Source organism: Erythrolamprus reginae, chromosome 1 (assembly GCF_031021105.1).
Source record: "Erythrolamprus reginae isolate rEryReg1 chromosome 1, rEryReg1.hap1, whole genome shotgun sequence".
NCBI classification, from domain to species: domain Eukaryota; kingdom Metazoa; phylum Chordata; class Lepidosauria; order Squamata; family Dipsadidae; genus Erythrolamprus; species Erythrolamprus reginae.
In genome coordinates, this window is record NC_091950.1 from 354,166,082 (window position 1) to 354,191,699 (window position 25,618).

Below are 25,618 nucleotides of genomic sequence, written 5' to 3' on the forward strand. Positions count from 1 at the left end.
ATTATTTGTTTAGTAGAGTGATGGCGTTCGGGGAAAAACTGTTCTTGTGTCTAGTTGTCTTGGTGTGCAGTGCTCTGTAGTGATGTTTTCAGGGTAGGAGTTGAAACAGTTTATGTCCAGTATGCGAGGGGTCAGTCAATATTTTCCCCGCCCTCTTTTTGACTCGTGCAGTGTACAGGTCCTCAATTCACAATTGTCCTAATCATAAAAGTGGTTGTCAGCCAGTCGTTGCGTCTGATTCTTAGCCACTCTATGGATCAGCATACCCCATGCTCCTCTGTCTCTTTCTGCATCCTTCACATCTGCTGTGGTCATCCTGGTGTCATCCTATATAGGGTCCAGCCAATTGGTACTAGGGCAGCCCATTCACATTTTTCCACTGATCATGCCCAGCATGGTAGACTTTTTGAGTGAGTCAATAAATGTTGTTAGTAAATAAATTCATAAAAGTAAAGCATAATTAATTGCTTATAGATTAGATTAGTGTAAAATATATGGGATATTCAGTGACTGACCAGTAATTGGGTTCTATCCTATAAGTTTGAAGAAAGCTCATATATTTTCAATTTTATTTATCCCAAATAAGTAAAACGTAGCTGCAAGGTCATAAATGTGATCATTTTACAAACAGAAGGAATATCGGGTTAGGAAAAAGAAGAAGGAATCAAGTTATTCTCCTAAACATCTGAGGGAAGGACAAGAAGCAATGGATGGAAACTAATCAACTAACCTAGAACTAAAGAGGAATTTGCTGACATTTAGAACAATTAATCAGTAGAACAACTTGCATCCAGAAGTTGTGAATGCTCCAATACTGGATGTTTTAAAGAAGAGATTGGACAATCACTTGTCTGAAATGATGCCACGAGTGCCACAGGTGGCATACGGAGCCAAAGCTGAGGGCATGCAAGGCTTTGCTCTGTGATCTCCAGCATGTATGTGCACCTTGGCTAGCTGATATTCAGCCTTCCAGAGGGCAGGGGAGGCCATTTTTGCTCTCCCCATGCTTCAGGAAAACCTCTGGAGTCTGTGGATGGTGAAAAACTGACCCATCACACCTACCGGAAGTTCAGAAGCAAACTTCTGGTAGGCCCAGTGGGCCTTTTTCACCCTCTCCAAGCTTCAGGAGGCCAGGGAGGGCGAAAAATGTGAAAAGCCATTTTTCATGCACCCCAGACTCTGGAAGCTTTCCTGAAGCCTGGGAATGGTGAAAAATGGCACAGTGGGCCTCCCAGAAACTCAAACAAACTTCCGGTAGGCCTGTTGTGCCGTTTTTCACCATCCACAGACTCAGGAGGCTTTTCTGAAACCCGAGGACAGCAAAAAACAGCCCAATGGGCCTACCGGAAGCCCAGAACCTTCAGTGAGGCTTATATGCATACGGGGGGGGGGGGGGAGCAGCATGGGAGTGTTGTGTACACATGTGCAAGGGGGAGGGCATAGCATTATGGGTGTGGGTACGTGTATGTGTTCTATCACATGCATGTATGCCCTTTTGGCACCTAAACAAAAAAGGTCCACCATCACTGATATAGGATTCCTGCCTGAGCAGGAAATTGGACTAGAAGACCTCTAAGGTCCCTTACATCTCTTCTCTTCCTCTCCTCTTCTCTTCCTCTTCTCTTCCTCTCCTCTCATCTTCTCTTCTCCTCTCTTCTCTCCCTCTCCTCTTCCTCTTCTCTCCTCTCCTCTCCTCTCCTCTCCCCTCCCATTCCATTCCATTTTCTATTCTATGGAAGATTAACTTTAAAGGGAAACATAACTTTAGTTTTTACTTTGTTTCCTGCTATCCAACAATAGCACTGACTGCTAATCACACATTCTAATTTAGAATGATACATTCTTCCTATTTCTTGTTCCTAACCAGTTTATTGGTATTTATCATCCATTTACTTTCTTTATCCCCTACCAACCTCAGAAGAAATGGAGACAATCTTACATTACAAAACATCTCATTCACCTAAACAATATGTGCAGCATTTAAATAAAAAAAATATACACAAATTGTTAAGAAACTGTTCCCTGCACTGTGTGATGCCTTGTTAAAATTTTGCCCAACTTGCAAATGCATTATCTCCCTTTCATATTAACTTATAAAATCAAGTGTACAGATTACTTCCTGGAAGTATACTCATTTAAAGACATGTGTTAAAGAGAAGAAAACTGTCTTCCATCATACTGCCTGAAACGTGCCAGGAAATAAGGTAGTCATCTGCGTGATGCTTCTGCCACTGTATAATTGCCATATCCTTGTGCCACACAATCAGTGATACCGTATTTCTCTGTGATTAAGATATGAGAGTTATCTCTAGTACAAGTCTGTTTACTTAGCTAGAATACTGATATTGGCACAACTATATCTTAATATTGACTTCTGCTACAGAATTGTAGTATAAGTAGTTAGGAATATATATTTTAAGGATCTGTTTAAAGAAATAAAATGTGGAAAATATTTTGTGGCCCACAATATTGACATAGGAGGATAAAGCTTCTATACAAAGCTTGGAGAAAAGTGATAAAGGCAGAACATATTTTGAAAGGGTACTCCTAAGTAATATACCTTCCTGCAGCTCTAATTATGAGTATACAGTGTTCCCTCGTTTTTCGCGGGGGATGCGTTCCCAGACCGCCCGCGAAAGTCGAATTTCCGCGAAGTAGAGATGCGGAAGTAAATACACTATTTTTGGCTATGAACAGTATCACAAGCCTTCCCTTAACACTTTAAACCCCTAAATTGCAATTTTCCATTCCCTTAGCAGCCATTTAGATTATTATTCACTATGTTTATTTATTAAAGTTTATTTTAAAAAATATTTATTAAAGGCAGATGAAAGTTTAGCGATGACATATGACGTCCTCGGGCGGGAAAAAATGTGGTATAGGGGGAAAACCCGCGAAGTATTTTTTAATTAATATTTTTGAAAAACCGTGGTATAGACATTTCGCGAAGTTCGAACCCGCGAAAATCGAGGGAACACTGTACATGGGAATAAAAGTATCTATAGAGAAGAAGTTTAAAAAATTAATTCTAACTACTGCAGGTTTTATGAATGTGTTAACCTAGTGTGAATATATTAAAATTGCCCTGCATATAATTTGCCACTTTTAAAATTTTATTTGCATCTTTTCTGCTATGGGTTTGGGGGTGGGGGGGGGGAAGGTTTAACAATCTATTTGGCTTGAGAACTAAATTTAGTTAAAATCATTCATGTATACAGTTAATGATTCCAAATGGGAAAGTTAATGAAATTGAATTTTGATGCAACATTTAAAACTTCTTGAGACGTTTTATATGACAAACAAGTCATTTGAGGTGAATAAATGAAACCATTTTTTTCTTTTGCTTATTTAATGAGTGAAATTCCTCATGCAAAATAATCCTTGGGAAAAAATCTTTTATTGTATAGAACAGTTAGTAAAATGTTGATAAGATCTTTAACAAAATATTAGTGATATAATGTATCAGATAGTTATAGGAGAAAGGTTACAGTATTTCCATTTCTTATTGAGTATGAATGTCAGCAGGCACGTTAGGCTTTGTCAGCTTTTCAGAATAGATGAAAAGGTATTTACTTAAAACTTGATAAAGAAATGGAAGCATGTGTATCTTGATTAACTTCTAATTGTGTAATGTGAGGTTTTTTTTTAAAGAACAGAGTCTGTATTTCAGAAAGGTGGGAAACTTTTCTGTTAAACTATTTTTACAAGTCTAAAATATGATTGATAATGAGTTTAATCTTAATTCAATACATATCAGATGCCAAGAATACTTTCTGAGCTGCTCAAGGTACAAATGCTCAAAGTCCATATGTAAGTTAAATATCTCACATAAGCACGTGCAAAACTGGAATGCACAAGATTTTTTTCTAGACAAAGATTCTAAACCTCCAAAACGTTGGAGCCCACGCTTTGTAAAGGAATGAATTGAGACAGAACAAAAACTTAAATTTTCTATAGATCACTTATATTTACAGGCAAGTGAAATTGAATATAGTTGCGGAGTCATCATTTTCTATATTACAAAATCTAATTTTGTAAGTTTCAGATAGCTGAAAAAGCATTTCTAAATAGCTTGAGAGCTAAATAGCTCTTTGGGATCTTGGATTGTGTTCCTCAGATTTTTTTTTTTAAAAAAAGACTGAGTTAAAATGATAGCATAAAAAAGCCTGTATAATTATGGGTAAAATTTGTTGACAAAATGAAAAACAACTCAAAGAATTCAGCTAGAGTTAATTGATAGGATGAAAATAGACAACAGAGGAGACAGAATAAGAGTTTAGTTGGTTCAGGAGTTAGTGAAATAAAAGAACATTATAGGGTGTTGGTGGTGATAGAAGGGAATCTGTTTTGATTGAAGCACTTGAGGTTATTACAGGAAATACCATGAAGCTGATCTTCATCAAAGCCATTGCTTCACTGGCCTTTAAGTAAGGACACTCATCATAGCTTTTCCAATTCAGTAGATGGCCAAAGCAAGGAGCCTCTTGAATTTAATTTGAGAATATTTTAAAATCTTACTTTTTTATGTAAGGTGTTCTATTGAGGTTGAGTGCTCCAATGATAGGGATCAAGATGGCTCTATACAGGTAGTTTTTTTAATTATTTATTTATTTATTTATTTTGTCCAATACATAATACACATTGAAGAAAATAGATATGTAGTAATATAAATAAAGAAGAGAATAGAAAAATATATATAAAAGTATAGGTGAACATACTTGAAAGGAAGAAAAGATAAATGAGATAAGGAGAGACAATTGCACAGGGGACGGAAGGCACACTGGTGCACTTGTGCACACCCGTTACTGACCTCTAAGGAACCTGGAGAGGTCAATCATGGATAGTCTAAGGGGAAAATGTTGGGGGTTAGGCGTTGACACTACTGAGTCAGGTAATGAGTTCCACGCTTCGACAACTCGGTTGCTGAAGTCATATTTTTTACAGTCAGGTTTGGAGCGGTTAATATTAAGTTTGAATCTGTTGCGTGCTCTTGTGTTGTTGTGATTGAAGCTGAAGTAGTCATTGACAGGTAGAACATTGCAGCATATGAACTTATGGGCAATACTTAGATCGTGTTTTAGTTCTTGAATTATGATGGCAAGTGGGACCAGAATTTCTGTAGCAGGGCTCCCCAGATGAAAAGAGAGAGGAGCAACATATGGGAATGTCTTGCAACATTAGCTGCTGACTTCCTCATTGGCTTTGCTTGTGAAAAACCAGCATGGAAAGTTGCAAATGGCGGCATGACTGCAGCTCACTGTGATATAATTGCGAGCTGAGCAGCTATATACCGAGATAGCAACCACATCACTCTTGGACCACTGCAATGGCCACAATTTCATGGAGAGATTATAAATCCCCCTTGTTCAGCACTGTTTCAATTTTGAATGATTGCTGAATATGAGGTTGTAATTCGAGTTCTGTGAATCAAATTTTTGTGAAAAACGGCCTATATTTTGCCTGTTTTTTCACAAAAATGGGAGCATTTTTGTCTTCCCCAGTTCCTAGGAGTTCTCTGCAGGCTTCCCAGCCCCTTTGCTCACCCCATTTTTGTGGAAAAATAGGCGAAATATGGTCAGGGTTTTTGCAAAAACAGGGGCATTTTGCCACCCCCCAACACCCAGAAGTTCTCTGCAGGTTTCCAAAGCTCCAGTCCACCCAATTTTCGCGAAAAACGGGCCCATTTTTCTCAAAAATGGGATGCGGGGGTGGGGCTTCAGGACAGCAAAAATGGCTTTATTCAGTGTATAGGTCACACCGACATTTTCACCAGAGTACAAGATGCACCAAAAACTTGCATCTTATACTCTGAAAAATACGGTACATTTCATTATTCATGTGTTAACCTGTCTCTTGATTGAACAGAATTTGGCTTGCTGGAATTCTTCAAATCCCGAATGCCTCCTGCTTGTTGTAAAGGAACTTGTACAACAGTATCACCAATTTCAATGCAGCAGATTACGTGAAAGCTCTCGGCTCATGTTTGAATATCAAACATTACTTGAAGAACCTCAGTATGGAGAAAACATGGAAATTTATGCCGGGAAAAAGAACAACTGGGTAAGAGTACAACAGACCAGTACTACTAGAAATTCCTTTCCATAGTAACTATAACCTGATTTGGAGGAGATGTTTGTCCTAGGTGTGTATTTCTTAAAATAGATGTCCTAAATTTACCTTTTGTTTCTTATCTCCCTGCTGTTTAGCAATTTTATTCCATTACCTTGCTTGAACTTGTTACCTGGGTAAACAATTATGGCTAACAGTTATGTGGAATTGAATATTATGAATGCAGTTAAGCACTGACTTCTCACTGATCTTAACATTTAATAAATATTTTTATTCTAATTAAATAAATTTTGCAAGCTAAACTAAGAGTCCAGAGCTGGAAATTCTTCCTCTTCTTTCCAATAAAAGAGAGAGTTTAAAAAGTAGCAACAACAGCTGCTATTGAGATGCTGCCCTTCAGTTTTCAGGGTAATTTGCAAGAAAATTGTGATTGAGGAGTTGTAGATTACATACGGTAGTAACATGTTATATACCATTGTGAAATAGCATACAGCATGTAAAAATAAAATATTTGGAAATGATTCTGGGTGTATATGTATATATGTATGTGTTTGTGTGCACGTGTGTGTGTGTGTGTTATTTGTTTATTGTAAGCAGAATAGAAACCTGTTTATGTATTTATCAAATTTGGAAACTATCCATCTCACTCACAGAGTGGCTCTTTAGTTTTAGTAAGTAGCTAAAGATCAGAGTTCTCAATCTTTGGTTCAGTAACTCCTTAAAAATGATACATTAATTTGTGGACTGCTACAATGGATACAATTATTTTATATATGTTTATATATGTTTATTTTTAATAATTAGTTTGAGCTGCATGTTGAATAAAACAATATTAAATAAAAATAAAATAAAAATTATTAGAAATAAACTATTAAAGAATTAAATTTAAAATAGTATTTTTAATATGGAAAGCTTGTGCATATCTGCATAATTTAAGGTTCCACACAAAGCCATTTTCCTGTGACAGAGGGAAAAATATTAAGACTTGTCTAATTCATTAGAGTACAGGTCGTCCTCAACTTATTATTATTTGTTTAATGATATTATAAAGTTATCATGGCCTCAGAAAAAGTGACTTATGACCTGTACTCGAACTGATGACTGTCACACAACCTCCACAATTTAGGACCTTTATTGGCAAAAAACCCCAAAAAATCCATTGGGAAAGCTAGATTTGCTTAATGACCACACAAATTGCTTAATGAGAGCTGTAAAATTTGTCGTAAAATGGGTCTGACATGACATGACAACAACGATGAGGGAAATTCTGTATTAGAAGTACAAAATGAATGTTTCAGGCTTTCCAAATGGGATTACTGTAGTCTATATCAGTGGTCTGCAACCTTTGACTGCCAGCAATGGGGTTGTGGAGGGAGAGGGCATGGCTTCATGCACCCTGCTTTAATGCATACGAATCCAATTAAATAAATAAAAAATAAGTGCAGCTTTGTGCACATGTTTGCCCACCACTTCTATGGCCCGGTTCCGAATGGGCTATGAGCCGGCACTGAGCTATGACCCGGGGGTTGGGTTGGGGCCTCCTGGTCTATATATCAACAAAGTGTATTTTTAGCCAGATTTGTGGGGTTTCTTTCCTGACTTGCCTAACTTGAGGGGTGTACAGTACTGTCTAAATGATTCTTTTGTTGAATGCCCAAAGTTATGAATTAAATGAATTATAATATGCAACAACTGCTGTGACTAAATTGATAATTATTTGGCTAAAAGTGTCTGATGTCTTTCCAAAATAATATGGCAATAGATTTGCCTTGCTGTATAATGGAGCTGATCATCCACCCTTGTTTTTTTCACAAGGTGTAATAATCTGAGAATGCGATGATCCTTGTGTAGTAATTTAAAAGCTTTAATTACTCATTAGTTAATCCTTTAAAAAAACTGTATAAAATAGATGAGATGCAATTTAATTAGAAAATTAATGAAAAATTGTTGAAATGTTACAAGGGTTGCAGGGTGGTGTTTTTTTTTATTTTAATGCAATCTCATAAAATTTAAGGGGGAATACAAAATCTTAAAAGCTCAGATATCAGTCATGGGAGGTTTCAATAATTAAATCTTGTGACATCAGTTACCATTTGGTTTCTAGGTACTGACAGAATATGGAGACTACTCAATACCTAAAAGATACGAATAAGAGATGTTTTATATTTGGCTATTTTTTTTTCCTAAGGAAGTATACAACTAACACATCTGCTGAAACTGGACACAAGATCCCCACAAGAGTTGAATTTTATTAGCCCTGAGGAGGACTAATGGAGTTAATTAATACATAATAATCACTATAATTGGAAGGTGGGAATGACACAATTGGGAGATAATCTTGCTATCATTGGAGTCTACTTTCCTGCAGACACCTTGCCTGTTATGTGATTACCTTTCACTATGTTACACAATTCTAATAGTTCAGCCTGTTTCAGTTTTGTCTCTCCAGATTATTAGAAATAGAAATGCTTAATTCAATATTGAGTTCTTTCCCCCCCCCCCCTGTTCTTTTCAATTGATAGACTGGTGAATTGTCAGCTCGTTTCCTTTTGAAATTGCCAGTGGACTTCAGCAATATTCCCACCTACCTTCTCAAGGTAAAATAATCCATTATTACTACTTTCTTCGAAATAAATGAATTCCAATGCCTCCTTTTTTTTCTGTAACTCTTTTCTACTCCCTTCCCTTTCTTCTCTTCTTTCTGTCTTCATCCCCCCCACTTCCTTGAAACATTATTTATTGATTGATTGATTGATTGATTGATTGATTGATTGATTGATTGGATTTGTATGCCGCCCCTCTCCGTGGACTCGGGGCGGTTAACAACAGTGATAAAAACAGAATGTAAAAATCCAATACTAAAACAGCTAAAAACCCTTGTTATAAAACCAATCATACATACAAACATACCATGCATAAATTGTAGAAGCCAAGGGGGAAAAGAATATCTTAGTTCCCCCATGCCTGACAGCAGAGGTGGGTTTTGAGGAGCTTACGAAAGGCAAGGAGGGTGGGGGCTGTTCTACTCTCCGGGGGGAGTTGGTTCCAGAGGGCCAGGGCCGCCACAGAGAAGGCTCTTCCCCTGGGCCCTGCCAAACGACATTGTTTAGTTGATGGGACCCGGAGAAGGCCCACTCTGTGAGACCTAACTGGTCGCTGGGATTCGTGCGGCAGAAGGCGATCCCTGAGATAATCTGGCTCGGTGCCATGAAGGGCTTTATAGGTCATAACCAACACTTTGAATTGTGACTGGAAACTGATCGGCAACCAATGCAGACTGCGGAGTGTTGGTGTGACATGGGCATATTTAGGGAAGCCCAAGATTGCTCTCGCAGCTGCATTCTGCACGATCTGAAGTTTCCGAACACTTTTCAAAGGTAGCCCCATGTAGAGAGCATTACAGTAGTCGAGCCTCGAGGTAATGAGGGCATGAGTGACTGTGAGCAGTGACTCCCGATCCAGATAGGGCTGCAACTGGAGCACCAGGCGAACCTGGACAAGCGCCCCCCTCGCCACAGCTGAAAGATGTTTCTCTAATGTGAGCTGTGGATCGAGGAGGATGCCCAAGTTGTGGACCCTCTCTGAGGGGGTCAATGACTCCCTCCCCCCAGGGTAATGGATGAACAGATGAAATTGTCCTTGGGAGGCAAAACCCACAGCCACTCCGTCTTATCAGAGTTGAGTTTGAGTCTGTTGACACCCATCCAGACCCCAACAGCCTCCAGGCACCGGCACATCACTTCCACTGCTTTGCTGACTGGCAAGGGGTGGAGATGTAAAGCTGGGTATAATAAAGCTGGTTAAACAGTTCTGTATCTTTCTTTTGTCTGCACTGTCTATTTTCATATGCCTTACCTTGCAAAAATTGAATTCCATTTAAGTATCAGAATAAAATTACATGTAATTTTCCCTTAAAAATCTTTCAGTAGTTTTCAAAATGACATTTAATATCCAAATAGACTTAAATGATTCTGTTTAAGCCTTTGAAACTTTGTCAGTGAGTCAACAAGCTAACTGAGGAGGAGGTACAAATACTTTTCAGGAGTTAGGAAAGCTGTTGAATTAAAGCCAGAGACATAGATGCTACGAGATTGTTCAATTCTTCTTAGGGAAATGAAAAATGAATATATAGTGTTCACATATGTTTTAAATTCTACTATGTCAAATGTGCTGAATGTAGGAAAAGCACGGCTGAATCTAAAAAAAAATTATTTATTTATTATTATTTATTATTTTGATTTCTAGGCCGCCCTTCTCCGTAGACTCAGGGCGGCTTACAAAATGATACAGTCTCTTCTACGTAACTTCTCAGTACGTAACTATCTACCCAAGCGGTAAGAATGTCTTTGAAAATGCTATTAGGTGGTGTAAACTGTCTTTACCAATATACGTAGAACAGAATGGTATACATTTAATAATAAATAATAGAATATAAATATACAAGGAATTAGAGCTATTTAGGCCCTAATTCCTAATAATTGAAAGAGAAAGATGACTCAAAATATTTTATTAAATATTATTATTTACAAGTTGCAGTTTTATATCCACTTTTCCAGACTAAGCTCTTTTAAAATGATTAATCTGTTCCTTTCAGTAGGATTTTGTGTGTGTGTGTGTGTGTGTGTGTAAGGGAAAGGGAAATTGTGTTACTAAAATGCATTAATGTAATAGTGAGACAAAGCATCCACTTATACCTTTGTGTATATCAGAGATGGGTTCCTCCTGGTTTGACCAGTTCGCCTGAACTGGTAGCAACTTGTTCTAAGCTTTCTTTTACCAATTGGGACTGCAATATTTGCTGAGGTCGTTGATCCAGTTTGTTTTAGGTTTCTTTTGTAGACACTTTTTGTCAAGTGGGATCCATTCTATGCCTGCCTTGGTCCACCTGCTATTAGTTCTTCTTGCTAGAGAAGCCCATTTCAATTTCAATTATTTTATTCTCTTGATGATATATCTTTTTCACTTGTTCTCTAATCTACTGTATGTGCAGGTCTTTCTATCTTGTCTTGTAATAAAATCCAGTGTCCTGTATTTTGGCACATATAGAATATGTCTTGCTTCCCCAGTCTTTGAGTCAACTTTATCATCTTATTGTTGGGAAAAGAATATGGTTAAGACTGTTGCCATACAAGAAATATAAGAATCATTCTGCAGTTTAAAAAATTGAAAGTTGAGTATTATAATAAAAATAAAGAGCATTTTCTTACAGTTGGAATTGGAAAAGGACTGATGCAGTGGGATAGAATTCCATGGAATTATTAGTAAAATACAGTGATACCTTGTCTTACAAACTTAATTGGTTCCGGGACAAGGTTCTTAAGGTGAAAAGTTTGTAAGACGAAACAATGTTTCCCATAGGAATCAATGGAAAAGCGATTAATGCGTGCAAGCTCAAAATTCACCCATTTTGCCAGCCGAAGCGCCCGTTTTTGCGCTGCTGGGATTCCCCTGAGGTTTCCCTCCATGGGAAACTCCACCTCTGGACTTCTGTGTTTTTGCGATGCTGCAGGGGAATCCCAGCACCACAAAAATGAGCGCTTCGCTGGCAATGGAATTCTGGAGGTGAGGTTTCCCAGCGAAGGGAGCCTCAGTGAAATTGCAGCATCGCAAAAACACCAAAGTCCTCAAAACCCCACCTCCGGACCTCTGTGTTTTTGCGATGCTGCAATTTCACTGAGGCTCCCCTCGTTGGGAAACCCCACCTCCAGACTTCCGTTGCAAGTGAACCGTCCATTTTTGCGCTGCTGGATTCCCCTGCTGGGATTCTCCTGCAGCATCACACAAACACAGAGGTAGGGTTTTCCATAGAGGGGAGCCTCAGCGGAATCCCAGCAGCGAAAAAACGGGTGCTTCACTGGCAACAGAAATGCGGAGGCGGGGTATCCCAGGCGGGTTTGTAAGGTGAAAATAGTTTGTAAGAAGAGGCAAAAACATCTTAAACCCCGGGTTTGTATCTCGAAAAGTTTGTATGACGAGGCGTTTGTAAGACGAGGTATCACTGTACTAATAATTTCTAGTTACCAAGTGGAAATTCAGTTTATAGCAAAACAAGTATTGTTCAAATTAAATTTATCTCAATCGCTGAACTTTTCTGTTACCAAGTTGTCAGCCTTCCATCCAGAATAGGCTAGACCAGGAAATGTGACTGTGGAAAGAATACAGGAACTCTTCCTTATTTTTGCAGGGTTTAATAATGAAATCAAAAGTCTACCAGAGTTTCCCTTTGTCCCCTCTAATACCAAAGAGAATCATGGTGGGATTATTTTAAATTTCTTTGTCCCCTTTTTCCTTTTCCAGGACTGTATTGTTGTTTCTCCTCCTTAATAGATCCTGCATTCTGTCATCAAGGTTATCTCCGCATTCCTGTATTTCAGTTATGCAAAAAATGCTCTTTATTACTTGAACTGGGAAATTTCTTCTGTCCTACTGAAAATGTTTTCACTTTGTACACAATTCTAGACAGATGGGAAAAATCATCTTAGCTGACTGATGCCTCATAAATCATCACTCTGAAGGAACCCTAGGGCTGTTGCTTTATCTCATATGGAGATTACTGCAGGACAAGATCCAAATCAGGGGGAAGGGGGGGTTCCTTCAGTTTTAGCATTCCCAGTTCACTTTGCAAGAGAACATTAACATCAACTAAAATCTTCATTCTAATAATACATATTTATACAACGTGTCTATTTTGTGTTTTAATAAACTACATCACAACACATTGGACTTATTAAATCTCATAATGTATTCAGAACTCTGGAAAGGGGCTTGCTCTTTATTAAATGGAGAGGGAAAATAATTGATTCTATTCCGTTTTTATTCTGTCCTGATGATTGATTATTTACCACCAACAGAACAACAACATGGTCTGAACAAATATATAGAAGTATAGCTGCAAACAGCTACTTGAGGCATAGAAGTTTACAAGGCCAAACACAATTGAAATTAAATGCTGCTTAATACCTTTGGAACATTATAAATATGGAAACATATGTGAATGAAGAGGTTTATCCACATATATGACTGAAATGATATTCTAAACAGTTTTCTAATTATCACAGTAATAAACTGACTGAGCTGTTACAACTTTATCTGTGGAAGGTTGTTTCGTAGATGATATCATCCTTCCTTAACTGGATCCCCACCACTTAGGAGATTTATTCCCAGTGTGTAAGAAGAGTAGATCTGTTCAATACAGTGTTCCCTCGATTTCCGCAGGGGATGCGTTCTGAGACCGCCCGCGAAAGTCGAATTTCCGCGAAGTAGAGATGCGGAAGTAAATGCACCATTTTTGGCTATGGACAGTATCACAAGCCATCCCTTAACACTTTACACCCCTAAATTACCATTTCCCATTCCCTTAACAACCATTTACTCATCATTATTATTGGTACTCACCATTGAATAAGACACTTAGTGATCCTGATATTTATAAACATAATTATTTATTAATAATAATTATTCTTTTTGTTATCTATTTGCAAAAATTATTAGTTTGGCGATGACGTATGATGTCATTGGGCAGAAAAATCCGTGGTATAGAAAAAAAACCGCGAAGTATTTTTTAATTAATATTTTTTTAAAACCGTAGTATAGGCTATTCGCGAAGTTTGAACCCGCGAAAATCGAGGGAACACTGTATTGTTGTCATTGTAGCAATATGATATTTGAATCTAAATGTTTGCAATGTACAGCATACTGATTATCATATCACTTGCAATTCCTTAGTTTACTTTAATGATGCCACATCTTCCCCGTAATGTGGTTTTCTAATTGCTTCACTTTTTCTTTAAGCAAGAAAGGCAATGAGCTATTGTCCAAACTGATTAGGGAGTCACATATTTTATATAGCAAAGAATCATATATACTGTGACCTTGAACTTGCCTTAAGTAACAACAAATAACATTAATTTCTTGCTTGTAGTGATTGCTGTGCCTGATTAATCAGTGAACATTTCTGTCAGAATTTATCTTGCTAATAACAATATTAAGCCTAGGGCATCTAAAACATTTTTTGCAAATATTATCTGATCAAAAAAGTGTAGGAATAACAATGGGGGCATCATTTGTCCAAGCCACAAAGAGTTTTGATTGACTTTTAAAAAAATCACAAATCGCAAAAATGTTATGTCTTTGTCTTTTGTATGATTGGAAAATCAATGCAATGTTTTTCTAAACGTGGGGGTGTAATGTGAATGTTTATCAAAATTATATATCTAAAATTTGAATAACATTTAGCAAGCATTTACATATATAGGTGGTCTTCAGTTAACAATGTTAATTGGGACCAGAATTTCCATCATAAAGCAATGTAACTATAAAGCCCAAAGTCATATGACCATATTGATTAGCAATGGCAATCCCAGCCTACTGCTATTATTAAATGAGGTTTACAGATTCTTAAATTAGGACCACCTCACAACTTCCTGCTGGTGTCCAACAGCAAAAGTCAGTTTAGCAAGAAGCTAGCAGGAAGTTCCAAGACCTTGGCAGCTTGCAAGCAGGCAGGTAGGTAAATGGCTGCTGTGGGGTGAAGAAAGATACATGGTGCGTTAGTGTATTATAGTGCAAATGCAGCATAGCTTGAAGTGGCTTTGCTGCATGTTCAACAGTCCAGTGAATTCAGTGAGGCTTTGAGTAGCTGTTGCTGGGCAGGGGAGGGGAGGTCACTTGGGGGTGTACAAATGACCATTATATTGTGGCACAAAGGCAATAAGACTTGAAGTGGCTACTATTGAGCAGGGAAGGGTGCTTGAGAGGCTAACATGGCATATATGGCTTGTTCTGCAAGGAGCGTGTGCAGTAGTCCCTCGCTATACCGCACTTCACCTACTGCGGCTTCACTTCATCGCGGGTTTCTGAGGAAGTCGATCGGCAGATTTAAACAGCCCGCCGAACTCGATCGGCAGGTTTTTCAATATATATATATATATATATATATATATAATTGTAAATATTGTATTTAAATACTGTATCTAAAATAAATACTGTGTGGGAAGGGTTTATAAACACTTAAAACAATGAAAACTTACCAAACAATTACAATATAAATATTTAAATAAGTACTATCAGTTGATAAATTCCCCATCGTGGATTTCACCTATCGCGGCCAGGTCTGGAACGTAGCACCAGCGATAGGTGAGGGACTACTGTAGTAGAATGTTATCTGGATTTCTAGGATGGGGAGGCCATATTCCAGATCAGCAAGACAATGTATTACAGCGAATGTATTACACCATTGTGCTAGTTTTTGTTAGAAAAGACTGGTATAGTGCAATATTGTGCACTGTGCAGTTAGATTTAGCAGCTGAAATATAAATTAAATATAAGTTTTAATTTAGGATATGCATTTAGCATACGTCAGTCCCAATTTTATATAGTCATAACCCTTCATTTTGATATTAAAAATTAGTAAAAAAAAATTTGATTCACTATTCAAAGTGTTTAAAATGAATAGACTATCAACTATCTATCTGTCTATCCATCATCCATCCATCCCGTCATCTCATTAAACAAGTTTAAATCCTATGCTTTAATGTTGTCTATATTTCCTTGGATGTTGTCAGTTTTCATTTTTAGATTTCAAACTCTTCTTTTAGATCCTGTTTTTTAACATGTAATTTTAGTTTTCAATTTAGACATCTTTTATATCTTCTGTTTATAATCCTTTTTTATATTTCCATTTTCCTTCTTGAAATATGTTTTAGATCCATTATGCTTCTTTTTAATGATTACACCATCCTCTTTATGATGGTAAAGATTTGAACTGATACCAAGATTTTAGTATCCTTAGATAAATGTTTTTCTTTTCCCTTATATCTTGAATTGTTTAGGTGTGCTGTTACCACTTGGCAAATTTAAATACAGTGGTCCCTCGATTTGCGCGTTCTCGATTAGCGCGAAACGCTGCAACGCGGTTTTTCAAAAAATATTATTTAAAAAAATAAAATATTAAAAAATAAATTTTTTTTTATTCTGTTCCCTGAATGGAGACCGCCGGCCGCTCAATCGGGCCGGCAGGGAACAGAATGGAGCCTTCCGCGGTGGGGCTGGTAAGGGGGGGAGCCGAGGGGGGAGCCGAGCCCAGCCCCGTGGCATTCGCTTTCCTCCCGCCCGGAGCCGACTGATCGTGGGCTCCTTCGCAACCTCGGAGAGCTTCCTGGTTTTCGTGAGCTTTCATGCCCCGGAAGCTCTCCGAGGTTGCGAAGGAGCCCACGATCAGTCTCGGCTGCGGGTGGGAGGAAGGCGAATCCCCCGTGGGCTCTGTTACATCTTCCGCTGCCAGCCAGGCCATGCTGGCGGCAGCGGAACAATCGCTGGCTGTCAACTTTTCTTTTTAAAACTGGGCAGGAGCTGACTTGCCTCCCCAGTGCTAAAAAGAAAAGTTGACAGCCAGCGCTGCGACTGACGGAATGCTGGCGGGAAGACCAAGGGAAGGTTCCTTCAGCCGCCCAACACCTGATCCGCTCCGCAGCGCGGCAACGGGGAAACCCCATCTTCGGCTCCTCGCTGCTTCCGCGCTGCGGAGCAGATCAGCTGTTGGGCGGCTGAAGGAACTTTCCCTTGGTCTTCCCCGCCGGCCACACGCAAACTCCACCATCTGCGCATGTGCGGCCATGAAAAAAATGGCGCACATGCGCAGATGGTGTTTTTACTTCCGCATCCAGTATAACGCGGAAATCGGTTAGCGCGGGAGGTCTTGGAACGTAACTCCCGCGCTAACCGAGAGATCACTGTACTGCAAATTTATCTGCAAGTGATAAATGATGACTTTGTTAGATAGCTCAGATGTGCTGTTTGGATTCAGCTAATGACAAGCTTGAACATATAACTTATTTATTACTTAGATTTGTATGCCGCCCCTCTCCGAAGACTCATATATATAACATTAATGTTAATTGATATTATGATATTATTATGATACAAAACCATAGAAATCATCAGTGGTGTTATATGCTACAAAGAAACCACCCACTTTTCTGAAAGTATATATGCATTTAATTAATGGGAATTTGAAGAATTTGTGTGGTGGAAAATAGAGAAAAGTCTTTCAGTTAGAATCCAATTGGAGGATTTATACTTTTTAAAAATATGCAGTTGATTACAATAATTCTGAGTATTAGTTTGTACTATTGTTTTAGCATATTTTAATAAAATTGTTCTTCAAGAAAAATTGATTTTTCTCGTGAAGATAATTATTTCCCTACTACGTCACAAATAATCCAGTGTGTTGAACACTTTTTGCTTGCTTGCTTTTTATTTAGTTATTAAGCCACCAATTACTGCAATTTCTATGCAGTATACAGTATATCACTCCCTCTGTTGTAAGGGCTCAAAGAAAAAATATATTATGTTTATATAATATAGGAATAATGGGAAATTCTTCTTTGTTATTTATATAGCCTGTTTAGAATCTTCTAGAACTAGAGCTTATATAATTCTTTGCAGTATTACTGTGATCCATACATATCACACATGATTAGGCATAGTTCATGCTAATCCCCCTTAGGTCAACTTTGATCGCTACAGAGATTGCTTAGAGGCAAAGATGCTATTATTCATCTGTATTTCATCTTTATTGGTTTTTATTTTATTTTCTTCTTACCCTGTCTGAAGACTGAAGGACAATATTGTAAAAACAAAATTATTTACCATAAGTAGGCATAATTTTAATCTTTTCTACCTGGGAAGATCTTAACACTAGAAAGCACTGATAAAACACTGATAAATATTTATTCCATAGTGTCAGTTGTCATGTAATTCTTGATGCTATAATTTTATAAAATTACCCCTGACCATGATTGGCTTTTTTTGCTGTGAGCCGCCCTAAGTCGCTAGGGAGTTGGACGGCATAGAAAAACAAACAAAGCAAATTGTTTTTTCCCCTGCTGATTTGGTGAAGATTCTGAGTCATCCATGTCATCGTTGTCCCAAAGGTGCTTTTTCAAAAGGCAACTGGACTGTTTTTTCCCTTGAGGAAGAAAAAATTTCACTCATTTACACTCTGATACAAGTGATCCTCTGGGCTCAGATAAACCACAAGTAGCCTGTATGTTGTGGTTTGCTCTGGCCCAGCTCCTGCCCCAAGGACTGTGGATGTGGGGGAGACATCCACATGCTGCAGGCCTGTTTTGCCCCCGGTGGAATCTGCTGATGAAGGCTCCTCTGACCAAGAAGACATGAGTGACAGGGAGGAGGAGAGTGTGGCAGACAGCTCAGAAGGAGATCAATTATCTAGCTCCTCCTTGGATTCAGAACAAGAGTTAATGATACAGCCACGCATGCGGAGAGCGATGCATAGGCAACAACAACTGAGAGATTATTATCAAAGAAAATGAGGCCACCTGTGGTTGGGTGGGGCTGTGGTAATTAGTGAGGCTGCTATAAATAGCAGCCTGTGGTTTTGGCCATTGTGGATGATTATCTGATCGTTGTGTTTCATGACTGCTTTACTGACTTTGACTTTTTGTGTGCTGATTTTTCCCCACTTTGAAACTAAACCAGAGCAAAGTGTATTTCACTTTGTGAAAGAAGGACTGTGAATTGCCTCACAGCTGCAAGCTAAGTATCACAGAACTGATAAGGGATTTGTATAAATTACCAGTTTGTTTGGAGACGAGTGCTCTTTGCTATACCAAAAGAGGGCTTAGTTGAAGTGAATTTTCATTATAAAGAACATTGTTTTGAATTTTCAAACGTGTGTGTGTGTGTCTGAAATTTGTACCTGTGAATTTTTGGGAGGATTCTACCAGAGAGCCCGACAGAACACTGTAGAGCTCTCAGGGAAAATCCTGACCACCACATGACTGCAAATAAATAAGACCCTTCCACTACTACCACCACCCACTACCCCTATACTATCAGAACTAATCCTTCCATTGCCCCCACCATCCTGCCAGAACCAATAGAGCTTCTTCTTTTTCCTCAAGGGGAAAAACAGTTCAGTTGCCTTTTGAGATTCCTGGGATTCTTTTGCATCCTTAGGAAGACACTGCTATTCAGAATGCTTCTTCAAGGTGGATCTTGCATTCAAGCATTCTAGACATTTTTATCAGCTCACCTAAGAAGTAATTCAGGCAACAAGGTTGAGGATTAGGGAATCAAATCTCCAGGCTTCCCTGGCCTTTCAATCAGATTAGGATGATTTATTTCAACTTCTTCTTTTACAAAAGTCGTATTTTACTGATACAGATAATAACGCTAAACCACAGCATACATTTTATACGTTCAAGCCAATTCTCAGGAAAACTATATTTTGAGATATGCTATAAGAATAAACTTCCATAATTCCTTTCAACTTTCCTTCTTTTCTTCATTAATATTTTTTATCAAAATAGTATCCTTTAATGAATAATTCATTTATTGTATTTTTTAAAATGTCTTACATCCTGTACAGTGGTACCTCGAGATACGAGTTTAATTCGTTCCGGACCTGGGCTCTTAAGTCGAGCAGCTCTTATCTCGAACGACTTTTCCCCATAGGAATTAATGTAAATAATTTTAATTGGTTCCAGCCCTCAAAAAACTCACAAAGTTAGTCTAAATTATGCAGAAAGACATGTTTTTAATGAAGAAATGTACATGTACATATAAATGAATAATGAAGTTTCTTTCACTTAACTTGTAAACTTTCTTAAACTTTTAAATTTACATATGTTCAACTTCTCTGCCACCCAATCCTGTAGGACAGAGGTCCCCAACCCTTTTTGCACCAGGGACCGGCTTTAAGCGATCAAGAGAGGAATGGGTGAATGAATGGACGGAGGGTGGGAAGGAAGGAAGGAAAGAGGGAAGGGACAGGAACAGAGGAAGGAAGCAAGGAAACTTATGAAAGGGGAGAGTAAGAGAGGAATGAGTGAAAGGAGGGAGGGAGGGAGGGAAGAAGGTGGGAAGGAGAAAGAAAAGAAGAAATAGAGGAAGGGAAGGTAAAAGAGAGAAAGAAAAAGAGCAAGAAAGAAAGCTGCAAGCACCCCCCCGAGCCCCCCAGGCCGGCTGCAACCTTTTAAAACACGCGCGCCGCTTCGCAGCTGTCTCCTGAAGCCGAACGCGGAAGTTAGCGTTTGGCTTCAGGAGACAGCTCCTTGGCGCTTGTATCTCGAATTTGGGCTTGTAAGTAGAACAAAAATATCTCTCCCCTCCCAGCTCTTATCTCGAGTTGCTCTTAAGTAGAGCAGCTCTTATGTCGGGGTTCCACTGTATGTGCTTATTCTTCTCTATACTAATTTGTTTAATATTTATCCTAAAGTTTATTCTTACATCCCAATTTCACAAGTTCTTAATATTTTTCTGTTGTATTTTCATTCTATTCTGTGGTAAGAACACCAAATTTCCTACTTAATAAACTTCCCTAGAAATTTATCCTAGAAATAGAATGAGATCCCTTGCTTCATCATGTTTGGCACTGTTTATTTCTTAGATTTTATTGATATCATTGCAATTTATTTGTTGTGAGTTGTCCAGTGTACAAGTTTAATAAATTATAATCATTTGTGGTATAGGCATACAAATCTAATAAATAAATAAATAAATAAAATAGTCAGCCAGATGTTCAGACTGGATTGGCATTTTTATCCACTTATCAAGTTTTTCCCCAAGAACTAGGGATAGGCAGATATGGATTTTTGATGGCATTAAAGATATCATCCTAAAATATAAGTTGTTGGGAATAAAGTTGCCTCTTGCAATTGATTGATTTTATCAATGCTAAGGAGTGTTCAAGTGGTATTCCAGTTGTTTTTGGATTGCACCAAAAGTGCCTATTACTAGTGGCACTTTCTTTTGCCATAGTCATTCTCTCTTGATAAAGATCTGGATGAAGAGCCAGGTTTTCATGGTTCTTCTAAATAAAAGCAGAGTTAAACCATCCAGAACTCGGATAGAATAGCGAGTATTTTAATATGGTTTTCTGGAGACCAGGAGAAAAGGGGCATTCTGGTGTCAGGATACATGACTTTCCAGAGGAGATGCAATGAAGAGGCATATTTCATAAATCTCTAAGGATGGCAGTCCCTAAGACAATTAACCTGAAATGAGCATTTTACAAACAACGTTAACCCAATTTTTTGGATAATGCAATTGTCGACATTTTACAGAACTAAAGAATCAAATGGCTTATAATATTGCTGAAAATTAATAATGTAAAATACATTTTAGCTACAATAATATACGCTTGGGCTTGATTACAGTCCTTTCTCCAGTTGGATATTAGTTTTGCTCCGGTCTTTGCATTATAATCCCTCCCATAACATATAGTGTTGACTGGGCAGGGGAAAGTTATGGTAAAGAAGAATATGCTGGCTATGGCCTAGTTTCAGGTCTCTAGTTATATAAGTCTGTAAGTGGATAAATATGTGGTTTGTGAAAAACATTGAACTGGAATATAAAACAGTGATACAGATGGCTATGGAGATTCTCAATCATCCAAGTCATGATTGTCCCAAATGTGCCTTTTCCAAAAGGCAAAAATCTGTATGACCGTTGCCCCTTTATCCAAAAAGTCACCTGTATTTTCTTTTGGTTTTTTTTCCCTTTCAAATCTTTTTTGCTTCTCATCCAAGAAGACTTTTTCTTTTTTCAAAGGGGAAAAACCCAAAACCCAGTTGACTTTTGAAAAAGCACCTTTGGGGCAACAGCTTTTTAATAGTTATGGGTGTAACAGGTTGCAAACTACGACTACTTATCCTATGTAAGTATTCTTTCTTTATACACGGCCTTTTGACTTGTGTGTGTGTGTGTGTGTTTTAAAATCTAGCTGTCCAACTTGGTTCTGTTCCAAACATAAAAGGAAATGAATTATAGTAGTAACGGTGTAGAGCAGATGTTTTGGTTGGACTAGCCATTAACACTCTGACTCATAATAAATTCTCTGTTCCAGTAAGTCCCCAGTTCTTAGTTACAGTAGGTAGTAGGATGCAACAGAACAATGTGTTTATGCTTTCTGTTTTAAATGTGTTTGGGAATCAATACTTGCCAGGAATTCTTCTTAATAAAAGACACTCTATTGTTCATTTGTTTAGCTTGTCAAAAATGTAAACAGTATTATCAGGCCTTCATCTATAGAAAGAATAAAAACTGGTGCTCAGTATAAATAATGCTAATAAATAAAATCGAAATTAGTGAATATTAAAGCATAAGTTATACAGGTTTTTTTATAAAAAAACCCTTATTTATTGTAAAAAATGTATAATCCACTTTTCTTCTCTGAATGCTTTGGAGACAGTTTACAACATGATTTTAAAGCCCCAAAATTATATCATTATGAATTACATCATGATCTATGTTCCCACAGAAAATAGAACCAAAAAAGGCTAACAAAATGCAAGTTCAATTATAATTAAAAGATTGACACTCATGGAATATAAACCAGTGAAAAATAAATAGTAGTATCCATCAGATTAAAAACTGAATCAATGAAACCAAATAGTAGCAAAAGCTGTTTCAGTAAACTTTCTGTATGCTAGCAGAAAAATAATAAAGAAAGAAATACCCAACCTTCTCTTTGTAAGTATTTTTTTTAAAAACTTGAGGTTAGGTTGCTTGGACATTTTTGGTTTTGCTTGGACAGTTTTGGTTAGTGATAAATAACAGGACTGTCCTCAAATCTTAAAAGGTAATATCCAGATTTATTACAATTTGAACTAAAAAAAACCATACCCATGTATATACAAGATATAACAACAGTGTTTTTGATTTGCTAAAGTTTCAAAATATTTTAAAAATGTAATCCCAGGTACAGTGCATTACAATGATGCCTCATTTATATACACAAAGTTTGTTTCAATCTGATCTGGTCTGATTCATGGATATAAGATCCAACTCTGAGTCTGGGAATGAAATTAATCCTAACGGTAGTCTTTAAGATAAATTCAGTTCCTCTAAAAATAATCAAATCTCCATATTCTAAATCGTTGTTCAATAGATAGGGTCATCTTTTTGTTTTCTCTATGCATTAAGTTCGGCCTCCACATTTCACATTTTGGATTCTTGGCAACTTGTTTGTTTTTATGAGCAGTTGTCACGTGGCCGTCAATTTTCTCTGCTAGCTCTCTAACCCCCAAATCAGTGGGGAAGTTAGCAGTCAAGGGGAGGGGATGTTAAATTTGAGATCCATTTCCCCATCATGCCATTTGCCTTTCCTTCTGGGTAGAGGGGGAAAATATTCCAGCACACTAGAGGAACAGTCCTCAAATTTAGTAAACCTCATATTTCTCATGTTTCTTCTCCCCAGCAGGGTACGGAGAGTGGCCTGTCCCTAACATATGAGTCCCAATGACCAGTTAGGTCCCACAGAGGTATCCTTCTCCAGGTCCCATCAACTAGAGACAATGGTGCTTGGCGGGGCCTAGGGCAGGAGCCTTCTCTTTGGGGGCTCCCCCCCCCCAGAGATTCACATTGCCCCCACCCTCCTTGCCTTCTGCAAGAGTCTAAAAACTCACATATGCCTCCAGGCTTGGGACAATTAGACCTTAGCCCCTCGCCAACAAATGTTATGTATGGTTGTTGTTTGAGTGGGTGTGATTAATTTTTAATATAATTGGGGATTTTAGACTAGTTTATTTAGTTTTAAATTAATTGGATTTAGGCCACTGTATTGTATTGTTTTCTTTTTATATGTTGTAAGCTGCCCCAAGTCCTCGGAGAAGGTCGGCATATAAATCCAATTAATAAATAAAATTAAGTAAATAATGCCTAGAAGGCCTGGGCCTTCTCCCAATTCTATGTTTAATGACCCATAAAGTTGCATAACAACTGAAATTGGGAGAGCTGGGATTGTGGTTGCTGATGAAGTGGCCACATAGTGTCTTTCTTAAAGTTGTTTCATTCAAACTCTAAAATTTTGGGCCCAATTGTGGTAATAAGATTACTTGCACAGCTTAATGATAGAATATCTGAATTTCTTGCAGATTTGTTTCAATTCCAGTTCTTTGCATATTTAACTGGAGGGGAAGTCTTCCATTTTAAACTAAGGAACATTATTACTAATAAGCATGCACAGTATGAAAGTACGTAGATAAGCCAGTGACGTAAGCATAAGGCAGTTTCCCACGTTCCGTGAGTTCTCTAATTTTTTTAAAAAAACACTTATAAGCATATACAATAGGTTACCTGACATTCTTATACATGTCCTGAAATTATGTTATTTAAAGTCTTTTCTAGTTAGTAAAGTCCCCCGTCTCCTTTAACATTCTAAAGATACTAACAATATCTTCTAGATAAGAAAACATTTTGTATTTGAAATTTGTCCCAATTCTGTCTCCAATAATTTACCAGCAAACTTTATGTAGATGAAATACGGTAGAAACCGTTCTTATCATTTCATGCCCTTTCTTCCCTATTTTAAATAGAAGACACTGGATGTAGGTTGGAAACGTCTGTTTGTACATCTATGATTAATGCAGTATTGGTTGTAGCTTCAATGTTCAACTTCTGATGGCAAGAAAAAATGTCAGGATGATTTCCCCTTTCTTAGAATGCCCTGCCTTTCTCCAAATGGCCTGTGCCCCTCCTGAGCAACCACATTCTGAAAACCACTGATTTAATTAGCGTAGCTATAGATTTCATTTTTCATGAAAATTACTGTGTATAGCGGTATAAACATTTAATTTTGCTTTCAAACATAGGAGCTTTTAATCATAATCCACAAGTTAATTATAATTCTAAAGAAACTTCTGATGATACACAAGTCAAAAGTGTACCAGCAGAAGTTCATTTTCTCTGAAGTGGAAGAAAAGTGGCTATGGAGAAATACAAACTCATGATATGGCCAAGCCTATTGGTGTATTGGAAGATGCCTGAGCTGGAACCAATCTTCTGACTTCATTCTAAGCAATATTTTGCTGTTAGTTGCGAAGTCGTGTCTGACCCATCGCGACCTCATGGACAACGTTCCTTTAAGCCTTCCTGTCCTCTACCATCCTCTGGAGTCCATTTAAGCTCACGCCTACTGCTTCAGTAACTCCATCCAGTCACCTCATTCTCTGTCATCCCATTCTTCTTTTGCCCTCAATCTTTCCCAGGATCAGGTTCTTCTCCAGTGCTTCCTTCTCATTAGGTGGCCAAAGTATTTGAGCTTCATCTGGCCTAAAGAGCAGTGAGGACTGATCTTCTCTAGGACTGACTGGTTTGATCGCCTTGCAGTCCATGGGACTCGCAAAAGTCTCCCTTCCTTTGCATTATCAGCAAATATATTTTACACATGTAGAATATAGTTCGTCAGCTATCAAAATTTAACTGCCTTGGCAAAAAGGAAGCAGTATTCTCCCTCCCATATTTGGGTATACCAGGGTGATTTGATGTGAAATATATATATATATACACACAAACACACACACATACATACATATACATACACACAGACATATATACAGTGGTACCTCATGATACGAACCCCTCGTCATACGAACTTTTCAAAATACGAACCCAGAGTTCGGAATTTTTTTGCCTCTTCTTACGAACTTTTTTCACCTTACGAACCTGCCGCCGGCCGCTGGGATGCCCCACCTCCAGACTTCAGTTCCTCCCGTTTTTCTCCACCCTGTCCTGCCCCATTCTC

At 38.0% G+C, this 25,618-nt stretch overlaps 1 protein-coding gene across 5 annotated transcripts in view; it reads left to right on the forward strand.

Annotated features, from left to right (window-relative positions):
* BABAM2 (BRISC and BRCA1 A complex member 2) overlaps positions 1-25,618 on the forward strand; it is a 161,695-nt gene that overhangs the window by 25,938 nt on the left and 110,139 nt on the right. For all 5 annotated transcript variants that reach the window (XM_070734280.1, XM_070734282.1, XM_070734281.1 and 2 more), the window contains exons 5-6: positions 5,866-6,060; positions 8,592-8,666. In XM_070734280.1, the coding sequence (XP_070590381.1) occupies positions 5,866-6,060; positions 8,592-8,666 (270 nt within the window). The remainder of the gene's footprint in view (positions 1-5,865; positions 6,061-8,591; positions 8,667-25,618) is intronic.